General features: G+C 35.0%; 3 protein-coding genes across 7 annotated transcripts; 2 read left to right on the forward strand and 1 right to left on the reverse strand.

Moving 5' to 3' along the window:
* The first annotated feature begins 57 nt into the window (after positions 1–57).
* LOC123204520 (crooked neck-like protein 1) lies at positions 58–5,842 on the forward strand. Of its 2 annotated transcripts, XR_006499570.1 has the most exons (10): positions 58–287; positions 366–1,546; positions 1,635–1,700; positions 2,215–2,359; positions 2,444–2,662; positions 3,099–3,318; positions 3,437–3,635; positions 3,926–4,070; positions 5,348–5,406; positions 5,767–5,842. XR_006499570.1 is itself a non-coding variant. In XM_044621226.1 (8 exons), the coding sequence occupies exons 2-8, from the start codon at positions 393–395 to the stop codon at positions 4,038–4,040; spliced, it is 2,118 nt and encodes a 705-aa protein (XP_044477161.1). In that variant the 5' UTR covers positions 58–287; positions 366–392; the 3' UTR covers positions 4,041–4,243. The 2 variants fall into 2 exon arrangements, 1 of the variants encoding a protein (XP_044477161.1); XM_044621226.1 differs by lacking the exons at positions 5,348–5,406; positions 5,767–5,842 and having other exon boundaries at positions 3,926–4,243.
* Positions 4,665–8,047, forward strand: LOC123204522 (beta-glucosidase 44-like). The gene is given in 12 exon segments (XM_044621231.1): positions 4,665–5,164; positions 5,348–5,406; positions 5,767–5,842; positions 5,931–6,002; positions 6,093–6,180; positions 6,304–6,556; positions 6,631–6,746; positions 6,987–7,073; positions 7,075–7,187; positions 7,310–7,341; positions 7,433–7,535; positions 7,659–8,047. Coding segments are annotated over 12 exon segments (1,530 nt in total). The 5' UTR covers positions 4,665–4,911; the 3' UTR covers positions 7,937–8,047.
* A 1,493-nt stretch (positions 8,048–9,540) lies between these two features.
* On the reverse strand, positions 9,541–13,598 carry LOC123204521 (alpha-dioxygenase 2). 4 transcript variants are annotated; one of them, XM_044621228.1, is made up of 10 exons: positions 13,383–13,598; positions 13,039–13,299; positions 11,860–12,009; positions 11,641–11,774; positions 11,339–11,552; positions 11,080–11,225; positions 10,730–10,957; positions 10,359–10,561; positions 10,032–10,275; positions 9,541–9,942 (listed from the first exon to the last, which is right to left on the reverse strand). In XM_044621228.1, exons 1-10 carry the CDS (start codon positions 13,473–13,475, stop codon positions 9,717–9,719), a joined length of 1,899 nt encoding a protein of 632 aa, XP_044477163.1. In that variant the 5' UTR covers positions 13,476–13,598; the 3' UTR covers positions 9,541–9,716. The 4 variants fall into 4 exon arrangements, with proteins under 4 accessions (XP_044477163.1, XP_044477162.1, XP_044477164.1 ...); XM_044621227.1 differs by having other exon boundaries at positions 11,339–11,555; XM_044621229.1 differs by having other exon boundaries at positions 11,339–11,555; positions 13,422–13,584.
* Positions 13,599–17,912: the final 4,314 nt, after the last annotated feature.

Consider the following 17,912-nt stretch of genomic DNA (forward strand, 5'->3'; position numbering starts at 1 on the left):
AATTCGCGTACAAAATCCAAAGACACGTCATTATTTGAAACATCTTAAGATTTCTAAAAATTTCATACTTCCATATAAACCCAAATAGTATTTTATCCCAACAGAAAGCCCCCCAATTCCATCGAATCCGATTATTGAGTCGATTCCTTGGCCTTTCACGTTACAGAATTTACAGCCACCGTCCACCGGAGAGCTGTTGCATTGCCAATTTCAATTTCTGTGTATTAGCTGGAAGTTATTTATAAAGTTAGCTTTCACCCTAGCTAACCCTAACAGAAACTGAAAAGGTGCGATTTTGTATGTCTATGTGCAAAACATATCGCTTTTTCAACTTTGCTTAATCTTTTTCGTTGTGTTCTGCTCAGGTACATTCAGTTGCATATTTATCCGCCATGGCATCTAAAGATGCGGATCCTTCTCTGGGATATCTCACGCGCAAGGACACGGAGGTGAAACTCCCGCGGCCGACTAGAGTCAAGAACAAAACGCCAGCTCCGATACAAATCACTGCGGAACAAATTTTACGTGAAGCTCGGGAACGTCAAGAGGCTGAAATTCGACCACCTAAACAGAAAATCACTGACTCTACTGAGCTTGCTGAGTATCGCCTTCGAAAGAGGAAAGAATTTGAGGATTTAATTCGTAGAGTTCGCTGGAATATTAGTGTGTGGATTAAGTATGCCCAATGGGAGGAGTCTCAGAAAGATTTTGAGCGTGCACGAAGCGTGTGGGAACGTGCATTGGAAGTTGATTACCGGAATCACACTCTTTGGTTGAAGTATGCTGAGGTAGAGATGAAGAACAAGTTCATTAACAGGGCACGGAATGTTTGGGATCGTGCAGTGACATTGTTACCCCGTGTGGATCAACTATGGTATAAATATATTCACATGGAAGAGATGCTTGGGAATGTTGCTGGAGCTAGGCAGATTTTTGAAAGGTGGATGAATTGGATGCCTGATCAGCAAGGGTGGTTATCATATATCAAATTTGAGCTTCGATATAATGAAGTTGACCGAGCTAGGCAGATTTTTGAACGGTTTGTTCAGTGCCATCCAAAAGTTACAGCATGGATTCGATATGCCAAGTTTGAGATGAAAAATGGAGAAGTTGATCGTGCAAGGAATGTTTATGAACGTGCAGTGGAGAAATTGGCGGATGACGAAGAGGCTGAGTTATTGTTTGTTGCATTTGCAGAGTTTGAGGAGAGATGTAAGGAGACAGAGCGTGCTAGGTGCATTTATAAGTTTGCATTGGACCATATACCTAAAGGCAGGGCTGAAGACTTATATAGAAAGTTTGTGGCTTTTGAGAAACAGTATGGGGATAAGGAAGGGATTGAGGATGCTATTGTGGGAAAGAGGAGGTTTCAATACGAGGATGAAGTGAGAAAGAATCCAATGAATTATGACACATGGTTTGACTACGTTAGGTTAGAAGAGAGTGTAGGAAATAAGGAAAGGATTAGGGAGGTTTATGAGCGTGCCATTGCTAATGTGCCACCAGCGGAGGAGAAGAGATATTGGCAAAGATATATATACTTGTGGTAATTTTTCTAGTTGGTGTACTGTTCTGGTTTTTTATTTCCTATTGTGATTGTTTGTTTTATTTTCATTTTTCTTTTTTAATTTTAGGATTAATTATGCGTTGTATGAGGAACTGGATGCAGAAGATATGGAACGGACACGAGACATTTATAGGTGAGTGTATTCAACTTCTTATAACTTCTTATGTTTCTTTCTTTCATTGCTTTTATCCTGGGTAGGCAGTTTATTCAACTTCTTTGTTTTTTTTCAATTCCTCAAAGGTTTCTTAGAATTATTTATATAGGGATACTTTTTAGAAACTGAGTAAACATGTATCAAACTTAATTCTTTGACTTTTCAAGTTTCATCTAGTTGTTTGGATATTAGAAAGTTAATGGCTGATCAGCAGTGCAGAAGAATTTAAACTTTACAGTTTACTCTGTCTCCAAAACAAGGCCTCAGCCCCCGTGAAGCACCAAACCCATTAGAACTGAGTTTGCATGCCTTTGACTGTACTAATTTGGGTGTTTGAACATATGCTTCTTTTGGAAGTATGTATTTTGCAGGAGTATTAGCAACAAATACTTAGTCTAAATTGAGATGTTTTTCTCTGTACTGTTTTAATTGTAATTTTTCCTCATGTTCACTGATTGAAGATGGATTTTGACATATAATTCTAACTTTACAGTGAGTGCCTGAAGCTAATTCCACATAAAAAGTTTTCATTTGCAAAGATCTGGCTCATGGCTGCCCAGTTTGAAATAAGGCAATTAAATCTCAATGGTGCCCGACAAATTTTAGGGAATGCAATTGGACAAGCTCCTAAGGATAAGGTAATTTTTGGTTGATGTCCAGGTTTGAATGAATTTGAGCTCATAGACTTGACATTTACTCACTGATTTATTCGCTGAATGCAGATATTTAAAAAATACATTGAAATAGAGTTGCAGCTTGGTAATATGGACCGATGCCGAAAGCTTTATGAAAAGTACTTGGAATGGTCACCAGAGAACTGCTATGCTTGGAGCAAATTTGCGGAACTGGAGAGATCTTTGGATGAAACAGAGCGAGCTAGGGCTATTTTTGAGCTTGCAATTGTGCAGCCCGCTTTGGATATGCCTGAGTTGTTGTGGAAGGTACCTGTCTATCCACCTATGTGCATATACATAGTGTGTGTGCTTAATTTGATTAGAGTACTAAACTGGATCAATTTGCCTAGACAGCAGTGAAGAATACTTTTATGTTGTCAACAATTTTATCTTCATCTGTCCTGTTTAGTCATTTTTGACAGTCTGTTAAGATTTGTTGGCCCTACTAATATGTGATCAGCAAATTAGGCTATAATAGGTCTGTACAGGATCAGAATTTAGCTTCTATATTGGTTAATTGTGGTACATATATAGTCAATTGTATTAGAGCACTAGTCTTTGACTAGTAGCTTAATTCATACAATTGTTTTTGTTTATTCCTGTCATATCAGAAGTTAATTATTCACTATTAAGTTCAGACATGCACATTTGAGAGAATATTGTCCAAAAAATGATAATAATATTTGTATTTGTTCGATTACAGGCGTATATTGACTTTGAGATATCAGAAGGTGAGTTTAATAGAACGAGAGCCCTTTATGAGAGACTCTTGGATCGGACAAAACATTTAAAGGTTTGGATTAGTTATGCAAAGTTTGAGGCTTCTGCTATGAGGGAGGATGGTGGGGGCTCAGAGTTGGCAGAAAATGATGGCCAGGAAGATTTCCTTGAACAAAAGAAGCAATGCATTCAGAATGCACGGAGTAAGACATATGCCTTTATCTTCATTTTTGTTACATTTTTTTTTTAACTGTTAATATGGTTGTCTAAAATCTCTCAAAAGTTGAGTAGTAATCTGACATCTGCTTTTCTATTCATCAGGAGTCTTTGAAAAAGCAGTTAACTATTTCAGAACGTCAGCTCCTGAATTGAAGGAAGAAAGGGCTATGTTGTTAGAAGAGTGGTTGAACATGGAGAGTAGCTGTGGTGCGCTTGGTGATGTTAGCTTAGTCCAGGCTAAGCTACCGAAGAAACTTAAGAAGAGAAGGCAAATTGTCAGTGATGATGGGCTGTCAGCTGGGTATGTAACCTGTTCACACTATGCATTCTTACTAGACACTGTAATTATTGTGGTAACTGTCAGCTGGAGTTTCATAGTACAACTGTTGGCGTTTACCACTAGATCTAAAGAGGTCTATAGGCATACCTGACCTGTATTGTTAGTCATGGACACTGAAAGATTTTTAACATTGGTTTCTTATTTTCTGTATAAAATATATGATTTTTGTATTTTGTGGATTATTGTCATGTTAGTTTACAAGGTTTTCTTTACTGTTGAAAGATAACTAACGTGAAAATTTGGATAAACAGGTATGAAGAGTACATAGACTATCTGTTCCCTGAGGAATCCCAGAGTACAAATCTGAAGATCTTGGAGGCTGCATACAGATGGAAGAAACAGAAGATTGCTTCTGATGATGATTAGTAAAAGAATTTTGGTATACGTATTGTGAAGGTGTGTTTTTTTTTTGTATGAGATGACTCAGAGTTGGTGATAAAAGTTGATCAAAGTTTTGATCAAAACGAAAAAGACTAGTATGGTCCTATATGATGGATGGGGCCAACAATTGATCAAAGTTGGTGATATGATAGAAAAGAATAAGAATAAGAATCCTTAAAAATGGCAAATAATGGTGGATTTAATGATTATTAAATTGAATAAACGGTCAAGGAATGCAATTATTGTAGTAGCAAGCAGGTGTGGGTCAGATTCATATGAGATAATGTTAAGTTGGTCCAAAAAAGGGTGCGGCCTCATGTTAGGTAAAACAGGACCCTTGTTTTACTCTCTTTGCCTTTTAGATTCCAATTTGAAATTCACCGCTCCTGTCCATTTCTACTGAATCCCTGTCAACTCACCCACTTCTTACCACCATCTACCATCATTTCACGGCCTTCACATATAATTCTTTCTATTCAAATTAGCTCATATTTATTTTAGAAAGGGATTTTAAGTTTTATATATATATATATATATATATATATATATATATATATTTTGGTGGCTGGCCTACTGAGTAAGTAAATTGCACTGCATGTGACTTTGAAATCCACTCCGTTTATGTCAGATTAATACATTATTGTCGTTAATACGTTGTGCACGTGCTAAGAGCCAAACCAAAACATTAAAAAATAATTACTCTCTGTAATATTGTTTTCCAAAGTTCCAGCCATGGCCATGCATAATATCTTCACAGATTTCTTTGTTTTTTCCTTCTTTGCCATGTCAACCAGTTTTTCTCTATGTAAGAGCCTCACTTTCACTTACCTGCTCAGCTCACATCACTCTCTTTAACATGAAGACACTTTCTTTCTTTCCGCCCTTCTTCCTATTACTCATTATCCATTCAGTTGCTCATACAGTTGAGCTCAATGGATACTACTCACATCCTGATGATACTGTCCACTTCGACACCGGCGGCCTCAGCAGAGACGCCTTCCCCGAAGGCTTCATCTTCGGAACCGCCACCTCTGCTTATCAAGTAGAAGGCATGGCTGATAAGGATGGACGTGGCCCCAGCATCTGGGATGTTTTTGTTCAAAAACCCGGTACTACTTATAAACACAATACGACACAGTTTTGCTTTTCAACTTTATAACCCAAAACGAGACTGACATTTTTAAAAGCTCATGGCTTATTTGTAGACGTGAGATTTAGCTAAGATGTTACAAACTCAAACCACATTAATGTGATGATGATTTTAAAAGATTTGTTCTGATTTTGATGAACAGGTATTGTGGCCAATAATGGAACCGGTGAGATAGCGGTGGACCAGTATCACCGTTACAAAGTAAGTCCTTTCTTTAATTCTTCATTCATTTTTTTATGAGATTACTATCAAGTATTTTGGTAACTGAATTGCAAGTTTGAAGAAGGAACTGATAATGTTGGGAAGCAGTTTTGACGCCAATTCTGCTACTAAAATTGCAAATTTCAACAGGTTCAAAATCCCAAATTGGTCTTGGCAGTGAGTAATTACATGTAAAAAGCATTTTCCCTTCAATTGGGCTTTAAAAAAACACCCTGAGATGCACCTTGATGATCTTAATTACAGGCACATTTCATTGAAGAACTACTAAATTTTAAAAATGTTACTCAATAAATATATTTGTTGTTGGAAAATTTTATGATCTACTTTGTGCTGTTACAGGAGGATGTTGATATCATGGCAAATCTGAATTTTGATGCATACCGGTTTTCGATTTCATGGTCCAGAATTTTCCCAGGTATTGAGTTTATCAGCTTTGCTGATTTTGTGTAATGACAAGTTATTTCCAACTTCCCTTAACCTTCTCCATCCCATTTTTTATGCAGATGGAGCAGGGAAAGTTAATTGGAAGGGAGTTGCATACTACAATAGGTTGATTAACTACTTGCTCGAAAAAGGTTAAGCTCAACGAACATTATGCCATTGAAACTTGTTTTAGTTTCAATATAATCTAGTAATAACCCTTCACACCTTGCAAATCTTTGTAGGCATTACTCCATATGCAAATCTTTATCACTATGATCTTCCAGAAACACTTGAGAAGAAGTACAATGGATTGTTGAGTGAGAAAGTGGTGTAAGTGATATGAATAGTGGTAACTTTTGTTCACAATTTCATACTTTAAATGGTAGCTTTAATGTTGGTGACTTAAATCATGGTTTATTAGATCTAAATTTTGATAAATGTTTCAAATTATAGGAAAGATTTTGCTGATTATGCGGATTTTTGCTTCAAGACGTTTGGAGACAGAGTAAAGAACTGGATGACATTTAATGAGCCTAGAGTGGTGGCTGCTCTTGGTTATGACAATGGCTTCTTTGCTCCTGGGAGGTGCTCCAAAGCTTTTGGCAATTGCACGGTTGGAAATTCTGCAACAGAGCCTTATGTTGTTGCCCATAATCTGATTTTATCCCATGGAGCTGCAGTTCAGAGATACCGCGAAAAGTATCAGGTAAGATTAGCAATTTATTTCTTTAGAACATGCTATAGCATATATTGTAATTTATAAAATTTGTGCAATTTCAGAAAAAGCAAAAGGGAAGGATTGGAATTCTCTTGGATTTTGTGTGGTATGAGCCTCTTACAAGATCAAAGGCAGACAATTATGCAGCTCAAAGAGCAAGAGATTTTCATGTTGGATGGTAAACTATTTTTCGCCTTATCATAGAGAACTTAGATTTTGTTTTTCTGATCAAATACTTTTGATCAGATAGTTGTACATGTATGAGTGAGAATCCACTGTTGAGACAGGCCTGATGGTTTGTGAATTTCATCAGCAGAGGAAACTCAAAAAAGATTTCATGAATTCTATGAAAATGCTATACATGTGGTAGATCTTAATTGAATCACAAAAGTATGTGACAATGGCTGGCCTCTTGTAGGTTTATACATCCTCTTACTTATGGTGAGTACCCAGAAACAATGCAAAATATAGTTGGCAAAAGGCTACCCAAGTTCACAAAAGAAGAGATCAATAGATTTTGTGAGCATTAACCAGTACACTACATACTACATGTATGATCCACACCTAACAAAATCAAAGAACTTGGGCTATCAGCTAGACTGGAACGCGGGATTTGCTTGTAAGATTTCTATCTCTTTTTTGTTTGGGAAAAATAATTAATAAAAGAATAAAAGGGTGAAATTCAGTATTATGGCTGGCCTGCTCCTGTTACTAAACATTAATTTCTTGTGAACTTTGCAGATGCAAAACATGGCGTACCAATTGGTCCAAGAGTAATTTCTTTCACCATTACATGTTTTATCACTTGTTAATGCAGAAATTGTGATTTTAGTTTCATTTTATGATGAATTTAAACATTTGCAGGCAAATTCTTATTGGCTCTACAATGTACCTTGGGGTTTGTACAAGGCCTTGATGTACATAAAAGAGCACTACAAGAACCCTACTGTCATTTTGTCTGAAAATGATACTAGTCAATTGAATGTTGCTTTATGATGTATTAAATCCTAGAAGATTTTGCAGGTTTATGAAAGTGTAAGAGAACGAAATTACCCACTTGATTGTTATATTGTTACCATGTATTCTACAGGCATGGATGATCCAGGAAATGTCACTCTTAAGCAGGGATTACATGATACCACAAGGATCAACTTTTACAAGGGATATTTGACTCAACTGAAGAAGGCTGTTGATGATGGAGCAAATGTTGTTGGCTACTTTGCTTGGTCGTTGCTTGACAATTTTGAATGGAGATTAGGCTACACTGCAAGGTTTGGCATTGTCTATGTTGACTACAACAATCTGAAGAGGTATCCAAAGATGTCGGCCTATTGGTTTAAGCAACTACTTAAACGAAACAAGCATTAAATAGCTTGAATACTTTCATGTTTCAGTTGTTCCAGTGGTGACATTAAAACTCCATGACCCCTAAGTCAAATTAATAAATCTCCTAGGTAATTGGATAATCATTTATGGTTATTTTGCCTTCTGTTTTAGCTTTCTTCTGCATATGTAACATGGCTTACCAACTTAATAAAACTGCAAAATGCTAGGAGTAGCTATTAACAATTGGATAATCATTCATTATAAATTCCTTACAGAATTAAAAGATTACACTCAGAAAAGAAATTCAGGATAGCGGTCTTCTTATTTACAGAACTGATGCTATTATTAGTTTCTGTCTTGTTTCTGTTTCCCTTTAGAGAACCTTTTAGGCTTAGATTTTACACGTCCTTGTGAATCCTTTGTATCAAACAAGTTAGAACTTTCAACCTCAGTCACCCCAGAAACTTGTTCAGCAGCATCTTCAATCAATTCCAAGTGACTTCCATTCCATGTTCTTTTCCTGGAATGGATGTTTTCAGAAACCTTTGGTTGACTGTTATCAGGAGTTGCATACAAGAATTCCAACCTGTCATCCCCAGTCACAACTAAAACTTTACTGACGCCCAATGATCTTGAATGTATCAAACTGAATCTGATCAAGTTTCCTTTTGTAGAATGGGTTGTTGTCTAGAACCTGAAATGGAAGGTCATCAGAAACCACTGCATTTTCAACTGTTTCCTGACTTTGTAATGGCAAAACTAATTTCTGGAGAGCTGTGCCTTCACTGAAATGTATCCTTTCAGATGAAATTGGATACTGCTGCTTCATTTGAATATCAACAACTAAAAACTATAACATTGAGAGCCTTTTGATGATTTTATTTCAAGAAACTACATGAGACACATTTTTCTGTTATTAAAGAAGAACCTGGGTCGAAAAACTTGTCTGTAATTTCTTCCATGGTCTTTTGTAAAGAAAATACCATAAACCGAGTTTCGATTTTAATTCTAGGCTTCCGTGGTTTATTAGAAGTTTGGATTGCAGCATGTCCATGATGATATTCAGTATTTGGAGAACAATCAAAAGCCTCAATGCTTACTGGGTCTAAGTGTCCTTCGGCAATTGCAGCAGCTACTGATGGAGGCATTTTTTCTAGTGTAATTCAGGATGGCAAAAGAAAATATTGCTTATTGTAGTTTTAAGATTAACTGAATTGCAGTACCAATGCCAACTTAAAGAACGAAAAAATGGGGACTGGGCAACAGCAGGCAAATGAACCTGGCTTGGTAGCAAATAATAACAGTGAAAATCCAAGATAATGCTTGATTAGGGGATACAGTCCAAGAAAATCAAGCTCTCAACTTCAATAAGAAACAAAGAAGATGGAGTTCTCGGGAGAGCAATAGACCTCCATTTTCGCTATATCAAAATTCATTGGAAGTGCTTTCAGCCTGGCTTCCAGATGCTATATAGATCACTGTCTTCAGTAATAACTGTAGCAATTACACCTTTTCTACTTTAGACTGGACAGCTATGCCAACTGAGCATCAACCTCATATGGGGCTGCCACAAATTCAATATTCAGTCTATGTTTGGGACAGTTTCCAAAAATACATTCTGGAGTGAGAGATGAGGGGAGAGCACATGATAATTAAGTTGTTGAATAGAAACTAAAATTGAATTTTACAAGAGTATCAAGCATACAAACAGATACAAAGGCACTTTTAGTATCCTGAAAGCTATATGTACATACGTACATATGCTAGTTCTACTAGAAGGCACTTTTAGTGATTTTGCCTTGAAAACAACAAAATGTACTAATCAGGTGGCCGGTCGGAGATATAGAGGGATGTAGTTTTTTGGATTAGGATCTGAATCCCACACTGAAAATGCACTTGAACATCTCATCCATTTTCTCATCATGTCAGGGAAATGACGATCAATAACATCTTTCAAAGTCTCAGTCTTATTAACCCATTCCAAGCCTTTCTCTGTGTATGTTTGGGAGTTGAAGTTGGTGGTGAAAAACCTATCAGCTTCTAGCCTCCTGAACATCCATCAGTTATCTTTTAGCACAAGGAAAGCTAAATTAAACACTAATTATGATTTTAACTTGTATAAGATGATAATAATTACCTAGACGCAATAAGAAGAAAGATAAAGAAAGCTGTCTCACTAATAGCAAAACCTTTGATCTTCTTCTCAGCATGTAAACCCACAATCAGATCAAGTTTTTCAACATCATCTCCATATACTTTGTGGAGAGTTTCAACGACTTCTTTATCATCTGATAGATCTTCCCACTTGCTTATAGGAATCATCAGTAAGTTTCTTCTGAATTCATTGTACCGAGCAACTCCTCTCTCCCTGTCTCTATAGACTGATTATACAACAATTTAATTAGTATTAAGCTAAATGCTAAATGAAAAAAGGAGAAGCTCAAGTATGGAATTGACTTATTACTTTCTAAAGCAGCCATATCAACTGGATTTGATCTATCTTCCCCGTTGATATCATGAACAATCAGGTCTCTCATCCATGATGGATAGTTCCATAATGTGAGAGCTCCACATGACTGGTGACCCATCGATACCATCATTTGCTCAATTCCAGTTTTTGATAGTCGTCGCTCGCCTTCTTTTCCTGCCATTTCCTTCATAGGTACCCTAAAAGAAATTCATCAAAAGCAGTTAATGGATTGAAAATGCAGATGTTTTGTGTTTCAGAAGTACTCCTCCTCCATTCTTATGTATAAAAGTATATTATTAATTCTGATCTATTCATGTACTCAAATTTTCTTACAACATGAAGTGAGAGAAGTAAAATAGAATTACTCTTCTTGGATAGGAGGGCTTTCATACTCCGGCTGTGTGGACTTGATATCCCTTATTATGAGTTTGTCAGGTAGAAGGCAATGCATTCTGTATACGCTGACAAACTCCTCTGTAAGCGAGTAGGGAACTCCATGATCTCTTGGCTTCTTAAGACCAACCAATCCAGTTAGTATTGGTCCCAAAATGGGTCCAAATAAATCCTTAAATTTCTTTCCAAGAAATCCATACCTGCACATACATAATGCATAATTTGCTCAGCAATGAAAAAAGCAACTAACACCAGACAATCAGAAAGCTGGATATTCTCAGACTTCAACGACAATAAATCAATATTCCATAAAGAGTCTTACCAGTTGATCCTCATTCCTGCCAGAAGAGTATCAGTTTTTAAAAGTTCTACAGTCCAATCGATGGTGTGAACTTTAGCAATGACAGCCGAAGTCACCAATCTTGCATGTCGGTAGAGCTTCTCATCATCAAAATCAGGGTAATTCTCCTAGAGATCAATCAACCAGAAAGCAACTTCAGTAAATCATTCACAAAAGGGGTTTCATTTAGATTCTTGTGTACAATGTTTTCAGTAACATGCATAAGGAAAAAATAACTTACTTTGAGCTTATCGCATACAGCATTGTGCTCTTTTACAAACAAGGCTTGTAATAGGGAAAAGCCTGCCCAGCAATTTCTAACATCACCCGAAATAGGAATCCCTTTCTCATCATGATCAAGAAGTCCATCCCCTGTTATTCTCAACTTTCCATCCTTGAATGTCCTCACTCTTCTCATGCCTTCGTCATTATTTCCATAAATTACACTGCCATCCCTGCTAAAGCCATGAGAAGTTAAATGAATAAATTACCAGAGACTCAGAATTAATATGCTCTATAACAACTACAGGTTTAAATCCTTACCACCAAGGAGTTCTTGTATTTAGGGAGCCAATCTTCACATCAAGTGAAGCAGCAGGGACCCTTTTAGTCTTAAAGAACTTGAATGACTTCATCAGACAACGACTTGCAATTTCTTTAGGAACTGTGAGTTTCACCTGCAATGAATCATGTATGCAAATAAAAAATTCAGAAGTGTACCCAAATTGAGAATTGAATTAGTGTATGCTAATTAATTATTACCTGTTTGGTGTCCTCCAAATGATCAACCCAGTCATGAATCATGAACTGTATCCAGGAGCAAGCTATCATGTTGAATTGCTTCCCATTATCTATATACTTTTTCCTTGCCAAAAGCTTTGTGGCTACCACTGTTGGGTGAGGATCCAGCAACTGTATTTTGAAAAAACTAAATTAGAAGAAAAAACTAAAAAGAACGAAAAATATACTTAATAAGACATTCAGAATTCTACATCTTTTAGTCAGTAGTTATAATGTTACCACAAGAAGAGAACTTTGCGGACAGGTCTTGATTCTTAAGAAAACTGGTTATAGACATAAATTTAAGTAGGGGATCCCAAGGATAATGGTTTAAATGCATAGGTCGGCTCAGAGTTGTACTTCACCATGCTTCATTTAACTGGTTTGCTTAGATGTTAGACATCCCACATGGGGATGGACCCGAACCAAGCTGGCTCAGGTTTGAAAGTCATCTTAGCTTGATTCGGTTCAATTCGAGTTCGTTTACTTCATATATGAACTGAGTTCAAGTTAAGAGATTCGATTTGTTTTAAAACCGAGTCAAACTCGAGTAACAGAGAGTTCGGTTCGATTTGGCTAGGGAACTGGATAGATTGCTCGATTTGGTTCGAACTCGACTCGTGACACGATTCAAATTATATTAAATAATTGTTAAACGACGTCGTTTTATCAATGAACTATAAGTTTAAACTACGAATTTGAGCCACTTACCTGAATCATAAATTTAAGTCAAACTAAAACTGAACTCAAACTAAATCATTTTCATTCAAACCAAACTTAAACCACCTTTAATATTAGCTCGACAAAGTCAAGCCGAATTATTTTTTATTTGAATTGAACTCGAGTTAAGAGGTGTTCTGACTCGGTTTGATTTATATCTACCCCTAATCTCACCTCAACAAAACATAGAAGATATATATTGGGACATACCTTGGGGATCTGATTGGTTAAACTTCTAATGTAATGAATTGTGTATCCAAATCAGACAATATTTTGGGCAAGATATTTCCGTCAATTTTGTCTTGTTTTATACTTCCAATTCAAGATTTCTCAATCTTTCACAATATGTTTCTTCAATAGTGCAAGCTAGTCGTTAATCAGAAACAAAAATCTCACAATAAATAAATTGAACACTCACATACGGTGCTTGTTGTTGCTTACCCCATAAGCAGAAGAAGACGGTGGCATGTTGCGGCCGAAAAAGGTTCCTTGGCTGCCAATAGTATCATCACTAGGGTGATTGCATTTTCCATCGGCCGTCCGATAACAGAACTCCTCTGTATCATATTTCTGGCCGTTGATTTCCCCGACATGCAAGAGGTTGTAACGTTGATGCAAGTGCCTTCGGATTCCCATGTACGCCAGACCAAGTAACACCGGAAGCTTGTGCCAAAAATTCAGCTTGTCCACCAAATGCACAATCTACAAACGTATTCACAAACAAACAGCTGATCAGGAGAGAATTCTAGTAGGCAAGAGATTTAAGAGAGAGTGTTTGAGCTGACATAAAAGAGTAAAGCATCAAATAAATTCATCTTGGCTACTGTTTTGGAAAGTTGAGGATGGATTTTGAAGAAGGAGAGACAGAAGAAAGCCATGGCTGTTATGTGTGCCAACTTTTCCTCTAGTTTGAACTTCCTGTGCTTGCGCTTGTTTAACAGAAAGAAGTTTCTGATATTGGAGTGTATAATTCATTGCTACAACCGCATTTTATCCCAAGAAACAACTAATAGAACCAATCATTTTTAAGGGCAAAGGACTATTTCCCACCTAAAGGATTCTCTCATCTTAAGTTTTCATCCTTTAATTTTAAAAATTACATTTATCCACATATAAACAATTGAAATTAACAAAACTCTAATATCTTAAAATTTTATCTTTTTTCCTTTCCTAAACTTTAAAACTAAAAATTTTTCTCTAATTCAAGTTTTAAAAAATAACAGTTCCCCCCCTAGGGTATAGTTTTCAAATCTTCGATGTCATCTCCAGTGCCATTGTCAGTGACCTCTCCCTCCTAAAGCTTTCTCTCCCTCTGGCAGTCTCTCTTTACTTAGTTAAATGTTCAATCAATGTTCAATGAAGTTTGGAGACGACAGGAGACGAAGAGTTTCGTCAGGAAGATGAAGTTGTTCATCTTCCTAAGTGAAGACAAGATCTTTATCTTTGTCTTCCTAACGAGGTTCTTTGTCTCTCATCGTCTCCCAAGTTTCATTAGATGTCAATCGGGTTTATAATTGAGTGGAGAGAGACTATTAGAGAGAGAGAGAAAGCTTCGGGAGGGAGAGATCACCTGTAATGGCACTGGAGATTTGAAAACTAAACCCTAGGGAAAAACTGTTATTTTTTAAAACTTCGATTAGGGGGAAATTTTTAGTTTTTAAAGTTTGGGAGAGAAAAAGTAGATTATATTTTAGTTTAGTTTTAATATTACAAATAAAATAACGATTTTATTCATAGAACTATTAATTTTAATTAATCATAAATAAGTATTTAGGATTTTCAAAATTATAAAGAAGAAACTTGAAAAAATAACATATTTTTGGGGAGGGGGAATAAGTCCTTTGGCCTATTTTTAAGGCCCAACGACCGATCAAACCAATTTTGGCTAGTGGATTGATCCGGCCGTTCAAATATTGGCTAATTTGGTGAAACCATCATTACAGCTAAAACTAGTCATTGAAGATTAAGTAACTTAAATCTAGATCTTCTTGCATATGACTTAATACAAATATCATATATTGATTGAATCTATAACTTATGTATTAGATAAGTCAACAATTTAATTTTTAAAAATTACTTTTGTTATAAATATAATAGAATTAATTGAACGATGAAAACTATAACTAAATTTTATTAAAGGAATAAAAGGTAGGCTTAAGAAATGATAACAAGAAGCAAAAGGGAGAAGCAAGAAAGCTTTTTAATTAAAGAAGTGTATATTACACGAAGAAAGGAGGGGGGGTATTTATAGGAAATTTTGCCACCCCTCCAATAAAAAAAAATGGCAATCTTCAAAACCAATTTTCCAAGACATGTAATGCCTTCACATTATCTTTTAGCCAAAGTCTAAATCATGTGGTGGAAAAATCCACCACGTATAAACTAAAGTGATATGAATCTTACTCTCTTTTTCTTGAAATTTTCTCCAATATTTACTTAAACTTTCTCTCATAGACTAATACCTCTATTTGTTGTTACATTCTTACCCAGTAAAGTTATCTTAATAGTGAAATTGAATTGCAGATACAAGATTTTTTTTTTTTTTTTTTTTAAGTACGTTCTCCAAAGAAAGCAGGACCTTACATTTAAAGTTGCTTTGTTGCCAAGTGGTGGCTGTCGATTTCTGGTTTGGACAAAAGAGAAAAGACATAAAAAAAAAGGACTAAAATAAAGCAAGTAAAATGTGTCCGGTCAGTGCCTCATCTTTAAGTCTTTAATAGAAAATTTAATTTAAAATAACTTAATTTAATTGTTTATTCGTTAGTCAACATTTTATATATATATTATTTAGATTCAGTTAATATTTCAATGTATATATATATATATATATATATATATATATAATATATATGATATAATATATATATAAATCATGTCAATAAATCGAGTTATGTTGTAATGCTTAGCTTTCCATGACAAGTGTCTTTGCTCAGGCTTTACCTGCCAGCAAAGTATTGCTATCAAGACAAGTGTATCAAACTTTTAAATACAGTAGATTACATTTTTCTCACCTAATATTTGACCTAAAAACTGGCCAAATCACGCTTCTTTTTCCGAAGATAGTTAAATATCGTATTCTAATTCATATTTAACTTTATTAATAAAAAAAATTAATGATGCTAGAGCAAGACAATCATTTCATCACTTATTAATTTTTAAAAAAATAAAAATAACAACTATTTTAAATATCAAATCAAATCTAAACGTTTTAAACCTTATAGTTTAGCCTATGAAAATGTTAAAAAACTTGTTTCTAAAATTTTTTTAAAATCATAACTATCGTCAGAGTTGCAATTTCATTGATGCCAACTCTTGCTATTTTCTCTTATATCATGATAAAAATCTTTGTTGATAATAATCTTCATCGATTGAGTCACCAATGACTTGATTGAATGAATAAAAAGAGAAATTGTTAAATAACAAAAAAGATGAAGAGACTGAAAGGAAATGAAACAAAAAACATAAGAAGAAGAGGATGAAATTGATGACAATGTGAAACTGGAAATAGATGAAAATAAAGGGGCGACAGTGAAATGAAAGCAAAATAAACAAGTTATTATGTGCTATTGATATCAATAAGGTTTTTTTCTTTTGTTAATTTGATATTATATGATAATTGTCGATGTAAATTATTAAATCTTGTAAAAAGATTAATAATTAATTAAAATCATACTAGACAGATGTGATTCACAAATTTGAATCACTAAATCATACATTTATTATGAGTCATTTATTTACATATTAATTGTCCAATAAGTTAACTTTAATGACTATCTCATTAAAGTAAACTTTCATTTGTCAGTTTGACATATTATGTGAGTAAGATTATGGGTAGGAATTTGCTTATTTTGCTACCCTTTGAAATTTCAATATCTAACCATCCAAGTCAAGCGAATCATTTGTTTATTTGCCAAGTTTTATTCAAATCTATTAAATGAGAGTATTTATTTTGATAAAAATCAATTTCGACCATATCTACTCACTAGTTTTGTTGCATTTTCTGGTCTCATAAATAACCATCACTTTTCTTTGTATATATTTGACCAAGCAGGGGAGTTAGTCTTTGATTTGCGGGTTGATTAGAAAAAAATTACGTTGATGTGTTATGATATAATTAGGTAATTTAATTATTTATTTTATTTATAACTTAAAATTATTTAATCAAATAATAGTTTGTCAACATTAATACTTATTAATATCTATTCTGTCAATTAAAAAAGTATTAATGGTTGTGAGTAAATTTTATTAAAAAATATTATTAAACACTTATATTTAGCAATAATAATGTTAATTTAAAAGCACCGCACATACATTACTCGTGTTATTAATGGATGAGGAAATCATTGTTAGTTTCTCAAATCAGTGGAAAATCGTAAATTTCTCAAATATTATGGGCGTCCATGGATCTTTCATGCAGGAAAATTGAAACCGATTGGCAAACTAGCCCAAGGCCGTCCTCGAGCCCAAGAAAAAGCAGCTTAAAACGAACCAAAGGGATGAGAAAAAGATTTCCCTCCCAAACTCAATGCCTCTCCTCTACAACGAAGACGACGATGAAGAAGAATTCTCCGGCAGAGAGACTGACGGCAAGGAAAAGAAAGCTAAAAGAAGAGCTTGTATGATTAGAGGCACCGACCTTTATGACCTCGATAATACCAACAAACTTCAACTGACCATCGGAGTCAATTCCTCCAGTGTCATTGATGTTGGTTTCTGGAGTTCCGATAGCAAAGACAATCTTGAATTAATTCAGAACTGATTGGCGTTATTGGATGATTCGTGCCAGCCTTTGGTTTTGAAGCCTGTGTACACTTCCACCGGTTAGTGCAGACGATGAAGAAGATGATTTCGACACAATTCTCTTCAAGTTATTCATATTAAATGCCTTTCAACTTATTCGGATGGTAAGCTTAAAATGCACTGAAATGATGGTTTTACATCACGTTATCATTGTCATTATCTTTGTTGTTGTGATTGTCTTAATACTCAGCTCTAATGGTGCCCTGGAAAATTCAACCCAACTTCGGATTGACATTTCACTCAATTAAAACTAAATTTTATATAATATATTCTATTTATTCTATTGATAATACTATTTATTTTAATGATTACACTATCAATCTCATAGTTATATATATTCAACCTAAATTCAAAAATCAATCTCTATTCAAACTAGAGTCATTCAAAGCCAACCTTACTAACCTAAAAATTATCAACAAAATGTATAATGTCACCAACAAGACATCTCAAATCAAACTACTCAATTGAAAAACAAACATGAACTCAAACCCTAGCCAACTTGGCCCATAACCATC

This window comes from Mangifera indica, chromosome 20, assembly GCF_011075055.1.
Source record: "Mangifera indica cultivar Alphonso chromosome 20, CATAS_Mindica_2.1, whole genome shotgun sequence".
In the NCBI taxonomy this organism is placed as follows: domain Eukaryota; kingdom Viridiplantae; phylum Streptophyta; class Magnoliopsida; order Sapindales; family Anacardiaceae; genus Mangifera; species Mangifera indica.

Bases quoted from the DNA above. Each gene is read 5' to 3' on its own strand.
- LOC123204520 (XM_044621226.1), top strand. From the start codon at position 393: ATGGCATCTAAAGATGCGGATCCTTCTCTGGGATATCTCACGCGCAAG. The intron at 1,701-2,214 runs GTGAGTGTATTC...CTAACTTTACAG, and splicing joins CGGACACGAGACATTTATAG to TGAGTGCCTGAAGCTAATTC. The intron at 3,319-3,436 runs GTAAGACATATG...TCTATTCATCAG, and splicing joins ATGCATTCAGAATGCACGGA to GAGTCTTTGAAAAAGCAGTT.
- LOC123204521 (XM_044621227.1), bottom strand. From the start codon at position 13,475: ATGGCTTTCTTCTGTCTCTCCTTCTTCAAAATCCATCCTCAACTTTCC. The intron at 11,556-11,640 runs GTAAGGATTTAA...TCATGGCTTTAG, and splicing joins AATACAAGAACTCCTTGGTG to CAGGGATGGCAGTGTAATTT. The intron at 11,226-11,338 runs GTAAGTTATTTT...ATTGATCTCTAG, and splicing joins CTGTATGCGATAAGCTCAAA to GAGAATTACCCTGATTTTGA.